The sequence below is a fragment of the Indicator indicator genome, chromosome 9 (genome assembly GCF_027791375.1).
Source record: "Indicator indicator isolate 239-I01 chromosome 9, UM_Iind_1.1, whole genome shotgun sequence".
NCBI lineage: Eukaryota > Metazoa > Chordata > Aves > Piciformes > Indicatoridae > Indicator > Indicator indicator.
Genome location: NC_072018.1, coordinates 37,305,357 through 37,321,294, shown reverse-complemented (window position 1 = coordinate 37,321,294; position 15,938 = coordinate 37,305,357). Strand labels below are relative to the sequence as shown.

Genomic DNA, 15,938 nt, shown 5'->3' with positions numbered 1-15,938 from the left:
TGAGGAACAGACATAAACCCCCCAAGTCCTCCTAAATATGAACTGTCTCAATCCTATCAGCTTCCTTCATTTGGTGATCACAGGCCAGGCTGCTGCATCTGCAGCTCTGCAGAGTTTCCTGCATTTGTTTCCTTGGGCTTTCAGTGTGCCCTGAACACCCCCAGTTCTACATACCACAACTGTCTTTAAGCAGTGTTGAGCCTCCCTGTTGGATACACTCCTAGAATCACAAAGGTGGGAAAAGCCCTCTAAGACCATAGGTTTACACTGGGGATTGTTTATAGTGAGGGTGGGGAGACTGGAACAGGCTGCCCAGGGAGTTTGTGGGTGCTCCCTCCCTGGAGATGTTCAAGGCCAGGCTGGATGAGGCCTTGGGTGACCTGGGCTGGTGGGAGGTTGAAGATCATCATTCCATGGCAGGGGACTTGGAACTAGATGATCTTCAAGGTCCCTTCCAACCCAAAGCATTCTCTGAGTCTCTGAACCACCAAGCCTACTGTCAACTGTTCCAACTCCTTGCCATCAAGGATCTATTTTTTTCCTGAGGTATGGGTATGAAATGTTCATTTCTTACACACTTGATTGGCAAGATGTGTCTGCAGATTTTACTGCTTTAATTGTGGTGCTTTGAAGGTGAGCCACAGCTGGAGCCAAGGTAAAAGGCCAGGCTTGGAGGTGGCTTAGGGAATCGTTTTGCTGAGGAGCAGAAGGTGCCTGCTGTGCCTGCAGGGAACATCTGGATGTGTCTGCTGTTAGAGCTCTGTAGTTTCACAGTGTTTTGGGCGTTAGTGATGCTTTGGTCTCCCATTTTTTCTGCCAAGACAATCTAATATAGCCTGAGGACCAAAATGTTTTAGTCTGATTAAACCCTTTGTGTCTTAAAGATGGAGCAGAAAACAGAAAGCTGTGCTTTATAGCTGTCCAGCATTTACATGGCCTAGCATTTATCCTTAGCATTATAAAACTGTAAAACAAGAATGAAGTGAAGGTTGTCCCAAGCTGTGCTCTCTGCCACCACCTGTTCCCTGACCCTTGTGTGCAGCTGTGAAACACAGAGCAGTAGGTCACTGCTTTGTCTGCTGTGACACAGGAAACTTGAGTCATGGAAGTGAGCACAAAGGGTGTTCATGGCTGGGTGTAATCCAAAGACTGAAGATAAGGAAGTGCTAAGATAAGAAAGTTGTGCTCCTTCTTTGCTGCTAGCAGAGGTCAGAAGAGTGAAGTGTAAAGAGCAAAGCATGAGACCTGGGGGTGTTGGGTGCTGAGCAGCTCCCCAGGAGCCAGCAGTGCCCTCCTGCAGCCCAGCAGGGCTGGAGAGGGGATTCTGCCCCTTGACTCTGCTCTGCTCAGACCTCACCTCCAATCCTGCCTCCAGCTCTGGTGTCCCCAGCAGCAGAAGGACACAGAGCTGCTGGAGGGAGTCCAGAGGAGGCCACAAAGGTGAGCCAAGGACTGGAGCAGCTCTGCTGTGAGGACAGCCTGGAGAGGAGAAGGCTCCAGGGGCACCTTAGAGCTGCCTGCCAGGACCTGAAGGCATCCTGCAGAGAGACTTTTGCTGAGGGTGTCTGAGACAAGCCAAGGGGGAATGGTTTGAAGCTGAGGCAGAGCAGGGTTAGCCTGGAGCTGAGGAAGAAGTTGCTGAGTAGGAGGTGGTGAGACTCTGGCACAGGCTGTCCAGGGAGGCTGTGGCTGCCTCCTGCCTGGGGGTGTTGAAGGCCAGGCTGGATGAGGCCTTGAGCAGCTGAGTCTGGCTGAGAGGTGTCCCTGGGCATGGTGGGGAGGTTGTTGCAGATGATCTCTCAGGTCCCTTCCAGCCTGAGCCATCTTATGGACTCTAGGTGAGGGAAAAGCTGGAAAAAATAAGTGTCCTTCTCCATTCTGTCTGTGATGTTCTTGATGTCTGTGCATTTGGATTGTTTGGCTTCACCAGCATAGGTTTTACTGGGTTCTTCGCTTCCTTGGAACTAGTGGAGGAGATGGCATTTATCATTAGAAGGCTCCTGATCCCCCTGCAGTGATACCTTTCACAGACTTCTAGTGTTGGGATGTTGGCTTAACTCTCCACATCTTGTTCATTGAAATTGCTCTGCAATAAAAGGTGCCCAGAGAAGGATGAAACTGCTGGGATGAGAGGTAAAATTGAGACTAGACAGTGACTATCTTGAAGGAAGTAATGAAAAGCAAGCAGGCACTGGTTGCAGTCTTGGGAAAGATGAGGCATCTCAATGGTAAAAATATTTAGTGCAAGAAAGAAATATTTCTGTTCAATTCAGGTTCAGGAGTTTTGCTGTAAGAACATAACAGAGCTGCTCTGAATTATTTCAGTTGTAGGGAGGCAGCAGTGAGGTTTCACTCTGATATACTCTCTCACACTTTCCTTCTGGGTATAATTTCTCCATTTTGTTTTGTAAAGCAGCGGGGAAAATATAATTAGAGGCCAAATTTTCTACAGTAAACATCTAAACCAAACAGTCTTTGCCTGGGCAGCCTCTAGTCACCTGCTTTGTCAAATTGCTTTTCCCATCCTTAGGCAATTCATTTGGGGGGTGTTGGTGTGGACCCCTGAGCTGTGCTCACTGCAGTGCCAAGCCAGGTCAAAACACATCTCAGCAATGGGTACTGAACTGCTGCAGTCCTGGGGTGTTGGAAAGAAATGCCGGAGAGCCCCAAGACCAGGCCAAAGGACAGCCAGTAAGGCAGAAGGGAGATCACAGAGCCATAGAATTGTTTGGGTTGGAAAAGCCCTTCAAGATCATCCAGGCCAACATCAACCCAGCACCACCACAGCCCCAGGTGCCATGGCTACAGGTTTCTGGAACACCTCCAGGGATAGGGACTCCACCACCTCCCTGAGCAGCCTGTTCCAATCTCTGACCATTCTTGAAGCAAAGAAATTTTTCCTCATTTCCAACCTAGCCCTCCCCTGGCACTGGGACACCTTCCTTGCAGCCTTGGTTAGAACTTGTCTTCTTTACAGCTATTGTTTTGGCTGACTCACATTTTTTCCTGGGTAACACTTGCCCAGGTTTTCTCCTTATTTTCAGTCCTTTGAAGAAGGGACTCTAGACTGTGTTTTTTTTTTTTTTTTTCTTTTTTCCTTCTGGAAGGTGAGAAAAGCTTCCCACAGCCAGGTGAAAGCCTGCTTGCAGCATGTGTGCATCTTTGCAGTGTTTCTTTCACACAGGGTGGTGATGAAATTCTTCAGCATGGATGTGAAATTTCCTTCCTCCCCTTTGGAAAGCACTTTAAAGTCAGCATTAGTTATTAGTGTTTTAGCACTCCTTCCATGAGCAGAGATGTTTGGCAGTTTCAGCTTGTCTGCAAATGCAGATAACTGCTTGTTTTAAGTGACGCCTTCAGCATCTTTTGCAATGGAAAAAGCTCTGCCTTCTCTTCCTGGCCAAAGGCTATTTTGGCTTGGCTGTCATCATGAGAGTCATAGAATGCAAGGGACCTCTGGGGCTCCAGAACAGGACACAGCCCTGCAGGTGAGGTCTGAGCAGATCAGAGGGGCAGGATCCCCTCTCTCCATCTGTGGCAATGGGCACTTGAATGTCTCCAGGGATGGGAGCTCAACCACCTCCCTGGGCAACATTGCTTCTGTGTTTCACCACCCTCAGAGTAAAGAACTTCCTCTTGATGTCCAATCCTCTCTCTCCATCTCTGGCAATGGGCACTGGCAGCCCAGAAGGCTAATGGCAGCCAATGGCAAGCTCCTGTCTAGCTTCTCCCCCACCAGCACCCCCAAGTCCTTTTCAGAATTTTCAGAAGCCCAGTGATGCTCACCAGATGTGTAGAAGTTCCAGCCTTAGAATGTGTCCAATTATCTCTCATGGGACTGAATGGAGGAAGTTTAGATGAAATATTTGAATATGGAAGCAGAATTCTCCCTGCTGCTGAGCTCTGCTGGAAAGGAAAATGGCCCTTGTGCAGGCTGCTGTGCATTGCAGATGTTTACAGGGCTGCTCTGTGGTGCTCCCTGACATTGTAGGTGGTTGGTTTCATGCAGGGAACAGCAGAGGCTGAGTGGAACAGTGGTTCATTGAGGGGAAAGCGTGGTCAAGGCCTTTTTCTGTTCTGTTTTTCCCTGGAGAGCAGTGAGCAGCTGATTGTGTTCAGGATGGGGAATATTTGCTTTACTTGCTAGTTGAAAGGACTCCTGCAATGGCTGGATTTCTGCTGGCTCTTTGCACAAGGAAGTGTTACTGTCTGGGGTTTGCTGCTGCTTTTGAGGTGGATTTCAGTTGCTCACACATCAACAGAATCCAACAATACAGAGGGAGACCTTAGCAGAGAAATTGCTTCTGCTTGCCCTTGAGGAGGAGACCTCCATAGCAGAGAGTTGTTTTGCTTCATTTTTAGATGCCTAGAAAGTCAATAACTTGTAAAGTCTGGAGTACAGCCCTGTGAGAAGAGGCTGAGGGAGCTTGGGGGTGTTTAGCCTTGAGAAGAGGAGGCTCAGGGGAGACCTCATTGTTCTCTACAACTACCTGAAGGGAGGTTGTGGCCAGGTGGGGGTTGGTCTCTTCTCCCAGGCAACCAGTGACAGGAGGAGGGGACACAGTCTCAAGTTGTGCCAGGGGAGGTTTGGGCTGGATGTTAGGAAGAAATTCTTCCCAGAAAGAGAGATTGGCCATTGGAATGTGCTGCCCAGGGAGGTGGTGGAGTCACTGTCCCTGGAGGTGTTTAAAATAAGCCTGGATGAGGAACTCAGTGCCATGGTTCAGTTGCTTAGATGGTGTTGGGTGGTAGGTTGGACTTGATGATCTCGAAGGTCTTTTCCCACCTGGTTAATTCTGTGAAGTTTTAACCATTTCAGGCACTGTAGTGGCTCTTTGAGCATTAAAATAAGAACTTGTTGTTGAAATACACATTTGAATACCCTGTGTTGTGCTGCCCCCCATGTGGCACAGCAGAGATTCTGAGGTTGATCCCAGCGTCCGTGTGCCCTGTGAGTGTGCCACACAGAGCCAGGCTTCTGCGAAGGCAGGAGCCGAGTTGGGCTTTGTTTGGGGCTGTGTTGTGCCAACATAATGCCAGGCTGTTGTGTTTTGATGTTATAAAGCCATTTTTTTGCCTGCTGGTCTGAGTTCTGCAACCCTTAACTGGCCAAACCAGTTTTTGCTTAAAAGAAGCAAAAAGTGTTTAGGTCCTTGCTGCTTTTGGGGAGAGAAGAAAACAAAACCAACCCCCAAGCCAGCATTCTTGGTTCAGTTTCACCTTTGAACCACATTTGTTTATAACCAAATTGGCTATTCTGTGTTTATTGCTGTATTTATAATGCTGACTCCTTAAAGCCCAGCAGAGAGAACATCCTTCAGCTGATATCTTCCTACCCTTAATGAATTGGGTTTGGTTGTTTTCACTAGAAAATGTGTAAATTCATGTTTCATGTCACATCTTTAGTCAGTTTTTCTTAGAGTAATTCTTAGCAGTGATTTAGTAAAGCCCTGTTTGAGAAAGCTGATGGGATTTGATGCTCATTTATTGCACAAACCAGATTACTACTGCCTGCTTCTTGTCCTTAGAGATTCCTAGAATCACAGAATGGGTTGGGTCGGAAGGGACCTCAAAGCTCATCCAGTTCCAACCCCCTGCCATGGGCAGGGACACCTCTTAGCTACACTCAGCTGCTCAAGGCCTCATCCAGCCTGGCCTTGAACACCTCCAGGAAGGAGGCAGCCACAGCCTCCCTGGGCAACCTGTGCCAGAGTCTCCCCAGCCTCACTGCTGAGAATTTCTTCCTCATCTCCAGAATCAATCTCCCTTCTCCCAGCTCAAAGCCATTGTCCCTTGCCTTGTCACTCCCAGCCCTTGTCCAAAGTCCCTCCTCAGCTCTCCTGCAGCCCCTTCAGGTTTCTTCTTCTCGACTGGGTGAAGGTTAGAAATTGGACAGAAGAAAATCCATCTGCACTGCTATGTGGTTGCTGTGGAGAAGCATCAGCAGCTCTCCTAAGTAGCTTTTAGTGAACATCTGTAGATGTTTTGAATTCCTCAGCTGGCTGTTTTGGTGGAAAAGGGAAATGGTTTTGACCTAACTGGCAGCAGGAAGAAGAGGAAAATATTGATGTTTGAGAGACAAGGCACAACTGAGGCTTCATTAATTGTGACAAGGTTTGGCGATTTTTTGACAAGTGTGTGTCAACAAAGAGGATGCTTGGAGGGGTTTGTGTTCCAATGTTGCTGCTACAACATCCCTGTTGAGTTAGAAAACAACCCAAAAACCTCAATGGAAGATCAGAACTTCCTGTGAACACAAACATGCCTTATTCTGTCTCCATCTCTTAGCCCTTGCAAGAGCTCTTTGCAGAGTGCCTTTGTAGTTCATACTCTGTGATGTGTTTTAAATTGTCTTTTTCTCTAAACACTGCAGTTAGAAGTAAGGCTAAGGGTGGAGGAACAGGACTGCTGCTCGATGCACCTTGTCAGGCAAAGCAGGAAGCTTGTCTGACAGCTCTGTGGTAGAGCAGGGCACCCAAGCTGGCTGTAGGCAGGGAGATAAATAATGTTGGCACCTTGCAGCTCAGCAAAGCTGAATTCCATGGAAAAATATTTCCTGGTGTGGCAAAACAGGGGAAAACCCTAAATGGCTGCAAAATCATCTCCACAGGTTCTTGAGTGTTAGCTCTGAGACATGTTGCATCTCAAAACCATTATCTTAGGCTCTGTGCATGGCTTTGGTGCTTCTGCTGGTGTTTGGGTCATCTTTTCCAAGGCCTCTTTCATCAGCAATAAGAACTAAAGTGCCTTGGAGAAAAAGAAAAAAATAACAAACCCCAACAAGCCCCAAACCAGCACCAGAACAAGAGGACACAGTCTCAAGCTGTGCCAGGGGAGGTTTAGGCTGGAGATGAGGAGAAAGGTCTTCACAGAGAGAGTGGTTGGCCATTGGAATGTGCTGCCCAGGGAGGTGGTGGAGTCACCATCCCTGGAGGTGTTCAAGAGGGGATTGGACGTGGCACTTGGTGCCATGGTTTAGATAGTCATGAGGTTTAGGGTGACAGGTTGGACTCAATGATCTTTGAGGTTTCTTCCAGCCTTCTTGATTCTATGATTCTATGAAACAAAAACTCAGACCTACCAACCAACCCAAAACCAACCAAACAAAACACCACCCAAGCCAAAACCCAAACAAACAAACCCCACATCCCCAAGCCAAACATAAAGGCAAGGAACAAACCAATCCAAACCCCCTAAACCAGGCCTGCCAAGAGCAGCCCTCCCAGCCCCCCATCACTTCATCCCAAGCACATCCCTGAAGCTCCAGGCAGTCATTGCACTTCGCACATTTCAATACTTGTTTTTCCTTCCAATCTGAGAAGATCTCTTAAAAATGAGAAAATAGGCCCAAAGTGGAGGAAACTCACAAAGAGTTTGTGTGGGTGGTTGGCAGAGGAGAGACTCCAGTGCAGTATCCCTGAGCCATATTTGCTGTTCCAGCTGCTCGAGCACTGTTTCTCTTTGGAGGTGTTCATGCTTGGTGGTCTTCTGAGTGTCCTCAGTGCAGTGCTAGAGCTCATCAGCAAAACTTTCAGTGGAGTGTAGGTGGTATGGGTCAGGTCTGATTAATTTGTGCCATCCAGTCAGGAGTTCTCTCTACCAGTCCAATTCCCTCCCTGCTTTGGCTGCTGCTCTGCATGAAGCAAATGCCTTCTGTGCTGTGAAGCAGCCGGATTCTGGAGGGCTTGGCTGTGATGACTGCTTTTGATATCAAAATATGGCTGGTATGAAGAGGAAGCTGAGCCTGAAAGCCAAATTAGGGGAGAAAAATAGCAGATATTAAAAAGCACTTTCATAAAGGAAAAATGATTTCTCTTATTTCCTTTCATCACAGGCATAAGTTTCTGTACTGGCTTATTAAAGATGCTGCCTGTGTCAGAAGGGTGGAGGTTTCTAGCTGTTCAAATCAACTGTTTTGCCAAAACTGCTTCTTGATGATGAAAATCCCTGTAGCAGTCAGAGATTCATAGAAAGGTTTGGGATGGAAGGAACCTTCAAGGTCATCCAGTTCCAACCCCCTGCCATGGGCAGGGACACCTCCCACCAGCCCAGGTTGCTCCAGGCCTCATCCAGCCTGGCCTTGAACACCTCCAGGGAGGAGGCATCTACAGCCTCCTTGGGCAACCTGTGCCAGTCTCCCCAGTCTCACTGTTGAGAATTTCTTCCTCATCTCCAGCCTCAATCTGCTTTCGAGTCTTAAATCTATTCTCCTCAAGCTTCAGTTGAGATGCTGCCTGTGTCAGAAGGTTGGAAAGCTTTAGCTGTCCAAATCAATTGTTTTGCAAAAACCTCCCCTGGATGATGAAAATCCTTGTAGCAGTCAGTGACCTTTTCTCCTTTTCTTTTGCTTTATGTGAAGAATTGATCCCTCAAACACACTTTTTTTTTCTAAGAAACAACCCTTTTACAAATGCATGGCAGAAATTGCATTGAAATGTCTAAGAGACTAGAATAAATGCCTTTAAAAGCCTCATTATAAACCTTGCCTTCTGCACAGGCCATGTAGATGGAAAATGTGTTATGTACACGAGACAATGGATTTGCATTGGGGTAGCTGCTCCAAAGCCTGAAGCTGTCAGTTTGTGCTCCTCTTACACAGTGTGTCTGTAAACTGCACTCTGCTGCTTGTGTCGAAGTCATCATGACCTGCAGCAGTCTGTGGTCCTCAGGCTGTTGCTCCTGGTGACTTGGATGCTGCTGTCAGACACAGTTTTCTATGAAAAAAAAAAAATCCAAGGGTTGGGAACTGACTGGATTGGATTCAAGTTTGAGGAGGGGAGATTTAAACTGGAGATGAGGAAGAAATTCTTGCCAGTGAGGGTGGGGAGACACTGATACAGGTTGCCCAGGGAGGCTGTGGCTGTCCCCTCCCTGGAGGTGTTCAAGGCCAGGCTGGATGAGGCCTTGAGCAACCTGGGCTGGTGGGAGGTGTCCCTGCCCATGGCGGGGGGTTGGAGCTGCATGATTTTTGAGGTCCCTTCCAACCCAACCTATTCTGTGTTTAAGTTCAAAGATAAGCAATGGGAGCAATGAAAGTTTTTTTGGAGCCACTTTCTTCTTGTGCTCCCTCAAATCACCTTGAACAGCCTGAAGCCACTTTGGGTAGCAGTTGCTGTGTTTGAGGAAATTATTTCTTCATCTTGCCTTTACTGTTAAATCTCTTTCAGGCTACAGTGAAAACAATTCCTTTTACTGACTGGTTTGGATTCTTTAATTCTACTTTTGCCTTCAGTGCCCTAATGGCTTTAAATATTTCATGTACAAGAGATTTTTTCTATCTTCTAGAACAAATGGCCTGAAGGGAGGAGGAACTGCTGAAAGTGCATCAGGTTGGAAGGGACTCTCAAAGGTCATCTTGTCCAATGTCCCTGCAGGCAGCAGGGACACCTCCAAATAGATCAGGTTGCCCATGGCCACCTCAAGTCTGACCTGGAATGTCTCCAGGGATGGGGCCTCAAACACATCCCTGGGCAACCTGTGCCAGTGGCTCAACCCTTCTAACTGAAGCATTTCCTCCTGATGTCCAGTCTCAGTCTCCCCTCTCCCAGCTCAACGTCATTGTCCCTCCTCCTGGCACTCCCAGCCCTTGTCAAAAGTCCTTCCCAGCTCTCCTGCAGCCCCTTCAGGTACTAGAAGGCTGCTCTAAGGTCTCCCTGGAGCCTTCTCTTCTCCAGCCTTCTCTCTCAGCCTGTCCCCACAGGGGAGGCTCTCCAGCCCTCTGATCATCTTTGTGGCCTCCTCTGTACCCACTCCAGCAGGTCCTTGTGTTGGGGGTCCCTCTCCTGCTTAAATGCTCAGGAAGGAAACCCAGAGTGCACCAAGCTGATTCCCTCCTGCTGAAGAGCACATCCCATAATCACAGAATGGTTTGGGTTGGAAGGGAGCTTAAGAGATCTCCTAGTCCCAACCCCCTGCCATGGGCAGGGACACCTCCTGCCTGACTGGGCTCTGCTTTTGCACAGGCCACTGAAGTCATCAGGCAGGGGTTTGTGTCCCTGATGTCTGTGCCCTGGTCAGGCTCACTGAAAAGCAGCTTCTAACCCATCCCAGATCTTCACCCCACTGATGGGCACAGTAGGAAAGATTCTGTGGTGGATAGGCTGCTTGGCTGTGAGGAGAGTTTGTGGGGAAGGAGAGAAACTGGGGGTGGTGTGCTTGGGTTGGCCTTTTTTGGGTTGGTTGGCGGGGGGGTTGGCTGGTTGTGGTTTTGAGGGGGGTTGGCTGGTTGTGGTTTTGGGGGCCCTGTTTTTTGTCAGCCATGGTGTTGGGGGGAGGCTTCTTTTGGTCAGTTGTGGCTTTGTGGTTGTTTCCTTTGCCTCTCCATGGCTGCTGCCTCTTTCAGCTCAGCTGCTCAGGGGAGCACTGTGCTTTGGGGAGGGATGGGGCTCTGGGGAGAAGCTCTGATGTGCTGTGGTGAGGACCACAGCATGGCAAAAGCTTATGAAGGTTCCTAATAGATTATGGACATAACTGTTAGTTTTTAGTAGTCAAGGGTGTGAGGACCCAGTTCAGGAGGGACAGGGATCTGCTGGAGAGAGTCCAAGGGAGGGCTCCAAGGATGCTGAAGGGTCTGGAGTACTGCCTGGGGAGGAGAGGCTGAGAGCCCTGGGGGTGGTTAGTGTGGAGAGGAGAAGACTGAGAGGGATCTGATCAATGTCTATCAATAGCTGAGGGCTGGGAATCAAGAGGGAGGGGCCAGCCTCTCCTCAGTTGCACCCTGGGATAGGCCAAGGGGCAATGGATGGAAACTGCAGCACAGGAGGTTCCACCTCAACATGAGGAGGAACTTCTGCACTGTGAGGGTCACAGAGCCCTGGAGCAGGCTGCCCAGAGAGGTTGTGGAGTCTCCTGCTCTGGAGCCTTTCAAGCCCCATCTGGATGTGTTCCTGTGTGACCTGTGCTGGGTTCTCTGGTCCTGCTCTGGTAGGGGAGTTGGACTCAATGATCTTTGGAGGTCCCTTCCAGCCCCTGCCATCTGTGATGCTGTGAACTTTGCTGTTTTCTGCAGGTGAACTTTGTGGTGTGCCAACTGTTTGCCTTGCTGGCGGCTGCCTGGTTTCGGACGTACCTGCACGCCAGCAAGACCAGCCCCTTCATAAGACACGTGGTGGCTACCTGCTTGGGCCTTTACCTTGCACTTTTCTGCTTTGGATGGTAAGTGCCGGTTTCATTCACTTCTCAGGGTCGTGCAGGTTTTCACCCCTTGTTTGCAGGGAAGCAAAGGTTTGTGATGCAGAACCTGATAGCCTCATGGTGTGGGGCTGAGCTGCTGCAGCTGGCCAGGAATCAGCTGAGCTGTTCTGCTGCTGCTGCTCACAGATTTGGGTAGGTCTTGGTTGTGCAAAGTGGCAACTCACTGCCTGCCTGTGGGATTGAGAAGATGGAACAGCTGCACTGTTTCACCTGTCCCAGTTTTTCTTTACAGAATCACAGATTCATTTGGGTTGGAAAAGGCCTCTGAGGTCCTCCAGTCCAACACCAACCCAACCCCACCATGGCCCCAAGTGCCATGGCCACACCTTTCTGGAACACCTCCAGGCATGGGGACTCCACCACCTCCCTGGGCAGCCTGTGCCAATCCCTGACCACTCTTGCACCAAAGACATCTTTCCTTCTCTCTAACCTAACTGTGCTGGTTTGAGGCCAGCCAGAACATCTCTTGCCCCGAAAGGGACAAAAGAATGACACACGGAAACAGATTGGAGAGTGATGGAAAGTTTAAGTGGAAAAGCGATTGGTGAAAATACAGAAAAACTACAAACTACAAAGCATAGTGGAAAAGAACATCCTAAAGCATACAGAGTTCCTTACATAGTACCCAGAAGTTTCCCAATCCTTCCCTCCTCCCACCTGAGGGTCTACCCAATCCCTCAGGACTCTTCCTCCCCCCCCTCCCCCCCCCCCCACTGCTAGGCAAGTCTCAGGCTGGCCAGGTCTGAGACTGCCCCCCCCGCCCCCCCCTCCATTCTCCTCCTGGCATTAGGCCTAGTCAGGCCTAAGAGGCCTGAGATACTCCCCTGGCATTACCCGATAAGAGAGGACATCTCCCATGGGAGCAGAGAGGGAAGAAAGAGGAAGAGAATGACTCTGCCGATGGCTTTATAGGGCACAGGATTTATGGGTAGAAATACGCCATTTCCTGTGTCCACCCCTATTGGGCGGGCACCCAGGACACCAGAGGTGTACCTCATGCAGCAGTGGCAGGGGGCACCCAGCCTAAACTGCCACACCTAACCTTCCCCTAGCACCATTCTATCACCTGATCCTGAGGAGAGTAGAAGTTGTCCCTTGAGGTACAGCCCAGGTGTGATGGCTGAGATCATTTTTCTTAGCCATTCACTTTATCTTTTCCTGAGTATTGAACAGAATCTGATGTTGTGTAGGAAGAGTGGCTGGAACTGCCCCTCCCTGGAGGTGTTCAAGGCCAGGCTGGATGAGGCCTTGAGCAAGCTGTGCTGGTGGGCGGTGTCCCTGCCAATGGCAGGGAGCTGGAACTGGATGATCTTCGAGGTCCCTTCCAACCGAACTCATTCCATGAAGTGCTGCTGATCCTAGCAGTGTGAAACACCTGGAAAGGAGCTGGCTTTGATTTGAGAATGTTAGGTTGGGGCTCTTTTGTGTTTAGGTGGGATGAGGTGGTGTTGGGGTTTGATTGTGATGTGGGGGTTGATTTATTTTTTTGTTTGTTTGTTCTTTTTTGGGTGCTGGGGTTTGGGTTGGTTTTGGGGGTTTTTTGGAGTGCCTGGGGTATGATTTTTTTTTTGGGTGCTGGGGTTTTGTTGGGTGTTGAACCTCTTCAAATAATTAAATGTATGCAGTTTATTTGCCTTAATGAATATGCTGTGAGGGTTTCCATTTCTGTTTTGGTTTTTTTTGTCCCCTAGGTATGCCTTACATTTTGTTATACAAAGTGGAATTTCCTACTGTATCATGATCATAATAGGACTGGAAAATATGCACAAGTAAGTTTTCCTTTCTGAAAAAGCTATTGGTTTTCTTTTAGTAAAATGCTTCTCTTTAGGGTTTTTCTGCAGCTGTGCACACAGAGCATCCTTCTGCTTGTATCAGATTGTGTTCAGTGCTTGAATTCTGCTATCTGTAGGTTTATTTCCAGGACAGCAAATGGCTTCTTTGGGTATTTTTGCTGGGCTTTTGCTGTATCTAAAGCTTATTCCAGTTGGCAGTATCCCGCTGAGGCTTTTGTGTTCTCAACACCCTGATCTTTTTGGCTGTTGCCTAAGTAATTCCAGGTGTCTCACAAATGAGTTAACTGTACAAATCTCTTTTGATAACAGCCACTGCTGGGAGAAGGAAGGGATCTGAAGGGAACAATTTGTGTGAGATTGATCACTTATTTATTTTTGGTACTCTTTGTCATTTCCTCTTTTGTTTTGTGAGGGTAAGGCAGTGTGAATGCTGCCTAGAGTTAAAGCTCTCACCAAATCCTATTCATAGGGCATTCTGTTGGCATTGCTTGAATTCATGATTCTGTTATCAGTGCATCCATGCTGGATGGCACTTGTTTCTCTTTTCCAATCCTTTGTAAAAGCAGCAAAGACATTTATTCCTGTAGGCATCTGTTGTGTTATTCCACTAGTCTGGAGATCAGAACCAAATTAGGTTCCCACTGTGATTATTTCCTGTATAAATGCTGAGTAAAACAGCAAATAGGTTCCTGAAGTGTGTGAGGCTCTCAGGAAAGATGCTGAGGAAAGAACTAGAAATGAAAATTGGTTTGCACAGAAGGTGCAAAGCCAGGGTGGCCTTGGTTCATGACCCAACACTCTGCTGCTTTGTTACTGGCTGGAATTGGGTTGTCTTTGGAAATATCTCACATTATTAGGCTCTTATTCATGGAATCATAGAATGGTTTGATTGGAAGGGACCTTAAAGATCATCTAGTTCCAAAAGCCTGACATATTCCAAGTGCTGCAGATGTGAGAGAACTTCCTTTGGTTGGATGGAAGATTCACATTCTGATGGCTTATTTGCTTAGGCTTTGTTTTAAAGCTGCTTATCACAGAACCATAGAATGGTTTCTGTTGGATAGGACCTCCAAAGATCATCTTTTCCAACCCTCCTGCAGCAGCGGGGACATCTTCCACTAGAGCAGGTTGCTCACAGCCTTCTCCAGCCTCACCTTGAAGATCTCCAGGGATGGAGCCTCAACCACCTCCCTGGGCAACCTGTTGCAATGTTCCAGCAGCCTCCTGGTGCAGAACTTGTTCCTCACATCCAATCTCAATCTGCTCTGCTCTCATTTCAAACCATTGTCCCTGGTCCTGTCCCTGCAGCCCTTTGGGAACAGTCCCTCTGCAGCCTTCTTGTAGTCCCCTTCAGGTCTTGGCAGGCTGCTATTAGGTCTCCCTGGAGCCTTCTCTTCTCCAGGCTGAACACCCCCAGCTCCCTCAGTCTGTCCTCACAGCAGAGGTGCTCCAGCCCTTGGATCATCTTTGTGGCCTCCTCTGGACCCTCTCCATCAGGTCCATGTCCCTGTGTTGAGGGCTCCAGAGCTGGACAGAGTGCTCCAGGTAAGGTCTCACCAGAGCACAGAGTAAAGTCTTCAGACACTTATCAAGGAAAGTTCTAACTTATGTAGCTTAGTACTTTAAAAGAAATGGTTAGAAGCTGCACAAGGAGGTCTCAGGTAGGAATACTTTGGTCTGTATCATAGCAGGAAAAGAGTTACCTGAGACTGAACTAAAACTGATCAATTATTTTTATGCCTGGTGGTACTTCAGCTGGAAGGTGGAGTGGTAACACTGACTCCCCTCAGTGCTTCAGCAGCTCTTGGCTTTGAATTTGTGACTAAGCTGTCTTAATTTTGGGGCTTTCATGGCTCAGTCCATTGTGAATCTGAAAAATGAGTTTGGAGAAGTTCTCAAGTGCAGTGAACTTGCATTTGGGAACTGATGTGGTGCTGATGTGAGGAGGCTTTGTGTTATTTTTCCCTAGAAATTATTCCATTTCTTCAAGGGCTGTGAAATTGCTCCTTGGCTTTAAAGGCAAAACCCCAAATGCCACAGAGTTTGACCTTAAAGCACCTGGCTACCATTAGCCAAGAGCTCTGTGAGCAGGACTTGCAGAGGTGATTTGATAGCAAGATGTTGAAGGTTTCCAGGGAAGCCTTTATTTCATGGTTGGTAAACAATGTCCCTCAGCCTGGGGGGAAGGGGTGTTGATCACAGGGCTCAGAGATGTCCCCTGAAGTCAGTTTTCTCACTGACTTCACTGACAAAACAGAGAAGTGTAGAAAAGAAATCTGCTTGTTTAAAATCCTTCCTGCCCAAGTGCTCACTTGTGAAATGTGCCAGTGTACAAGCCAGTGCTGGACGTGGCTGCTGCCTTCTGTGCTCCTGCTTCAAGCTGCTTCTCTCTTGTCCCAAGGCTAGAGTTGAACTGCTAAGACCTAAGGAGGTTATTTCTGGCCTTAGAAAAAAGGGGATAAAATCACTGCAGTGTTTTCTGGCACATCTAAGTTGTGTAGAGTAACTTAATGAAGGACCCAGAGACCTGAGGTTGCTCAGAGCCCCATCCAGCCTGGCTTTGAGCACTTCCAAGAATGATACATTCACAGCTGCTCTGGGCAACCTGTTCCAGTGCCTCACCACCCTCATGGGGAACAATTTCTTCCTAATGTCTCATCTCAATCTTCTCTCTTTCCATTTGAAACTCTTAACCCTTGTCTTATCACTACACTCCCTGCTGGAGTCCGTCCCCATCTTTTCTGCAGCTCTCTTTTAGTACTAGAAGGCTGCTCCCAGGTCTCCCCAGAGCCTTTCCCTTCTCTGGGCTGAACAGAAAGCACCACCACCACCTCCTGTCTCCCTGTTTACTTCTGTGGAGCTTGAGAGCAGCTCAATAGTGATGGAGGCTTCGAGGTTCCTTCTTGAGGGTGCTTCATTGACTTAAACATCATCATTTGTTGTGATTTTTGC

The 15,938-nt window shown here is 48.3% G+C and overlaps 1 protein-coding gene across 1 annotated transcript in view; it reads left to right on the top strand.

Moving 5' to 3' along the window:
* Window positions 1–15,938, top strand: part of MBOAT2 (membrane bound O-acyltransferase domain containing 2) — a 56,833-nt gene that overhangs the window by 5,501 nt on the left and 35,394 nt on the right. The window contains exons 2-3 of the mRNA XM_054383624.1: window positions 11,009–11,154; window positions 12,885–12,962. Coding sequence (XP_054239599.1) covers window positions 11,009–11,154; window positions 12,885–12,962 — 224 coding nt within the window. The remainder of the gene's footprint in view (window positions 1–11,008; window positions 11,155–12,884; window positions 12,963–15,938) is intronic.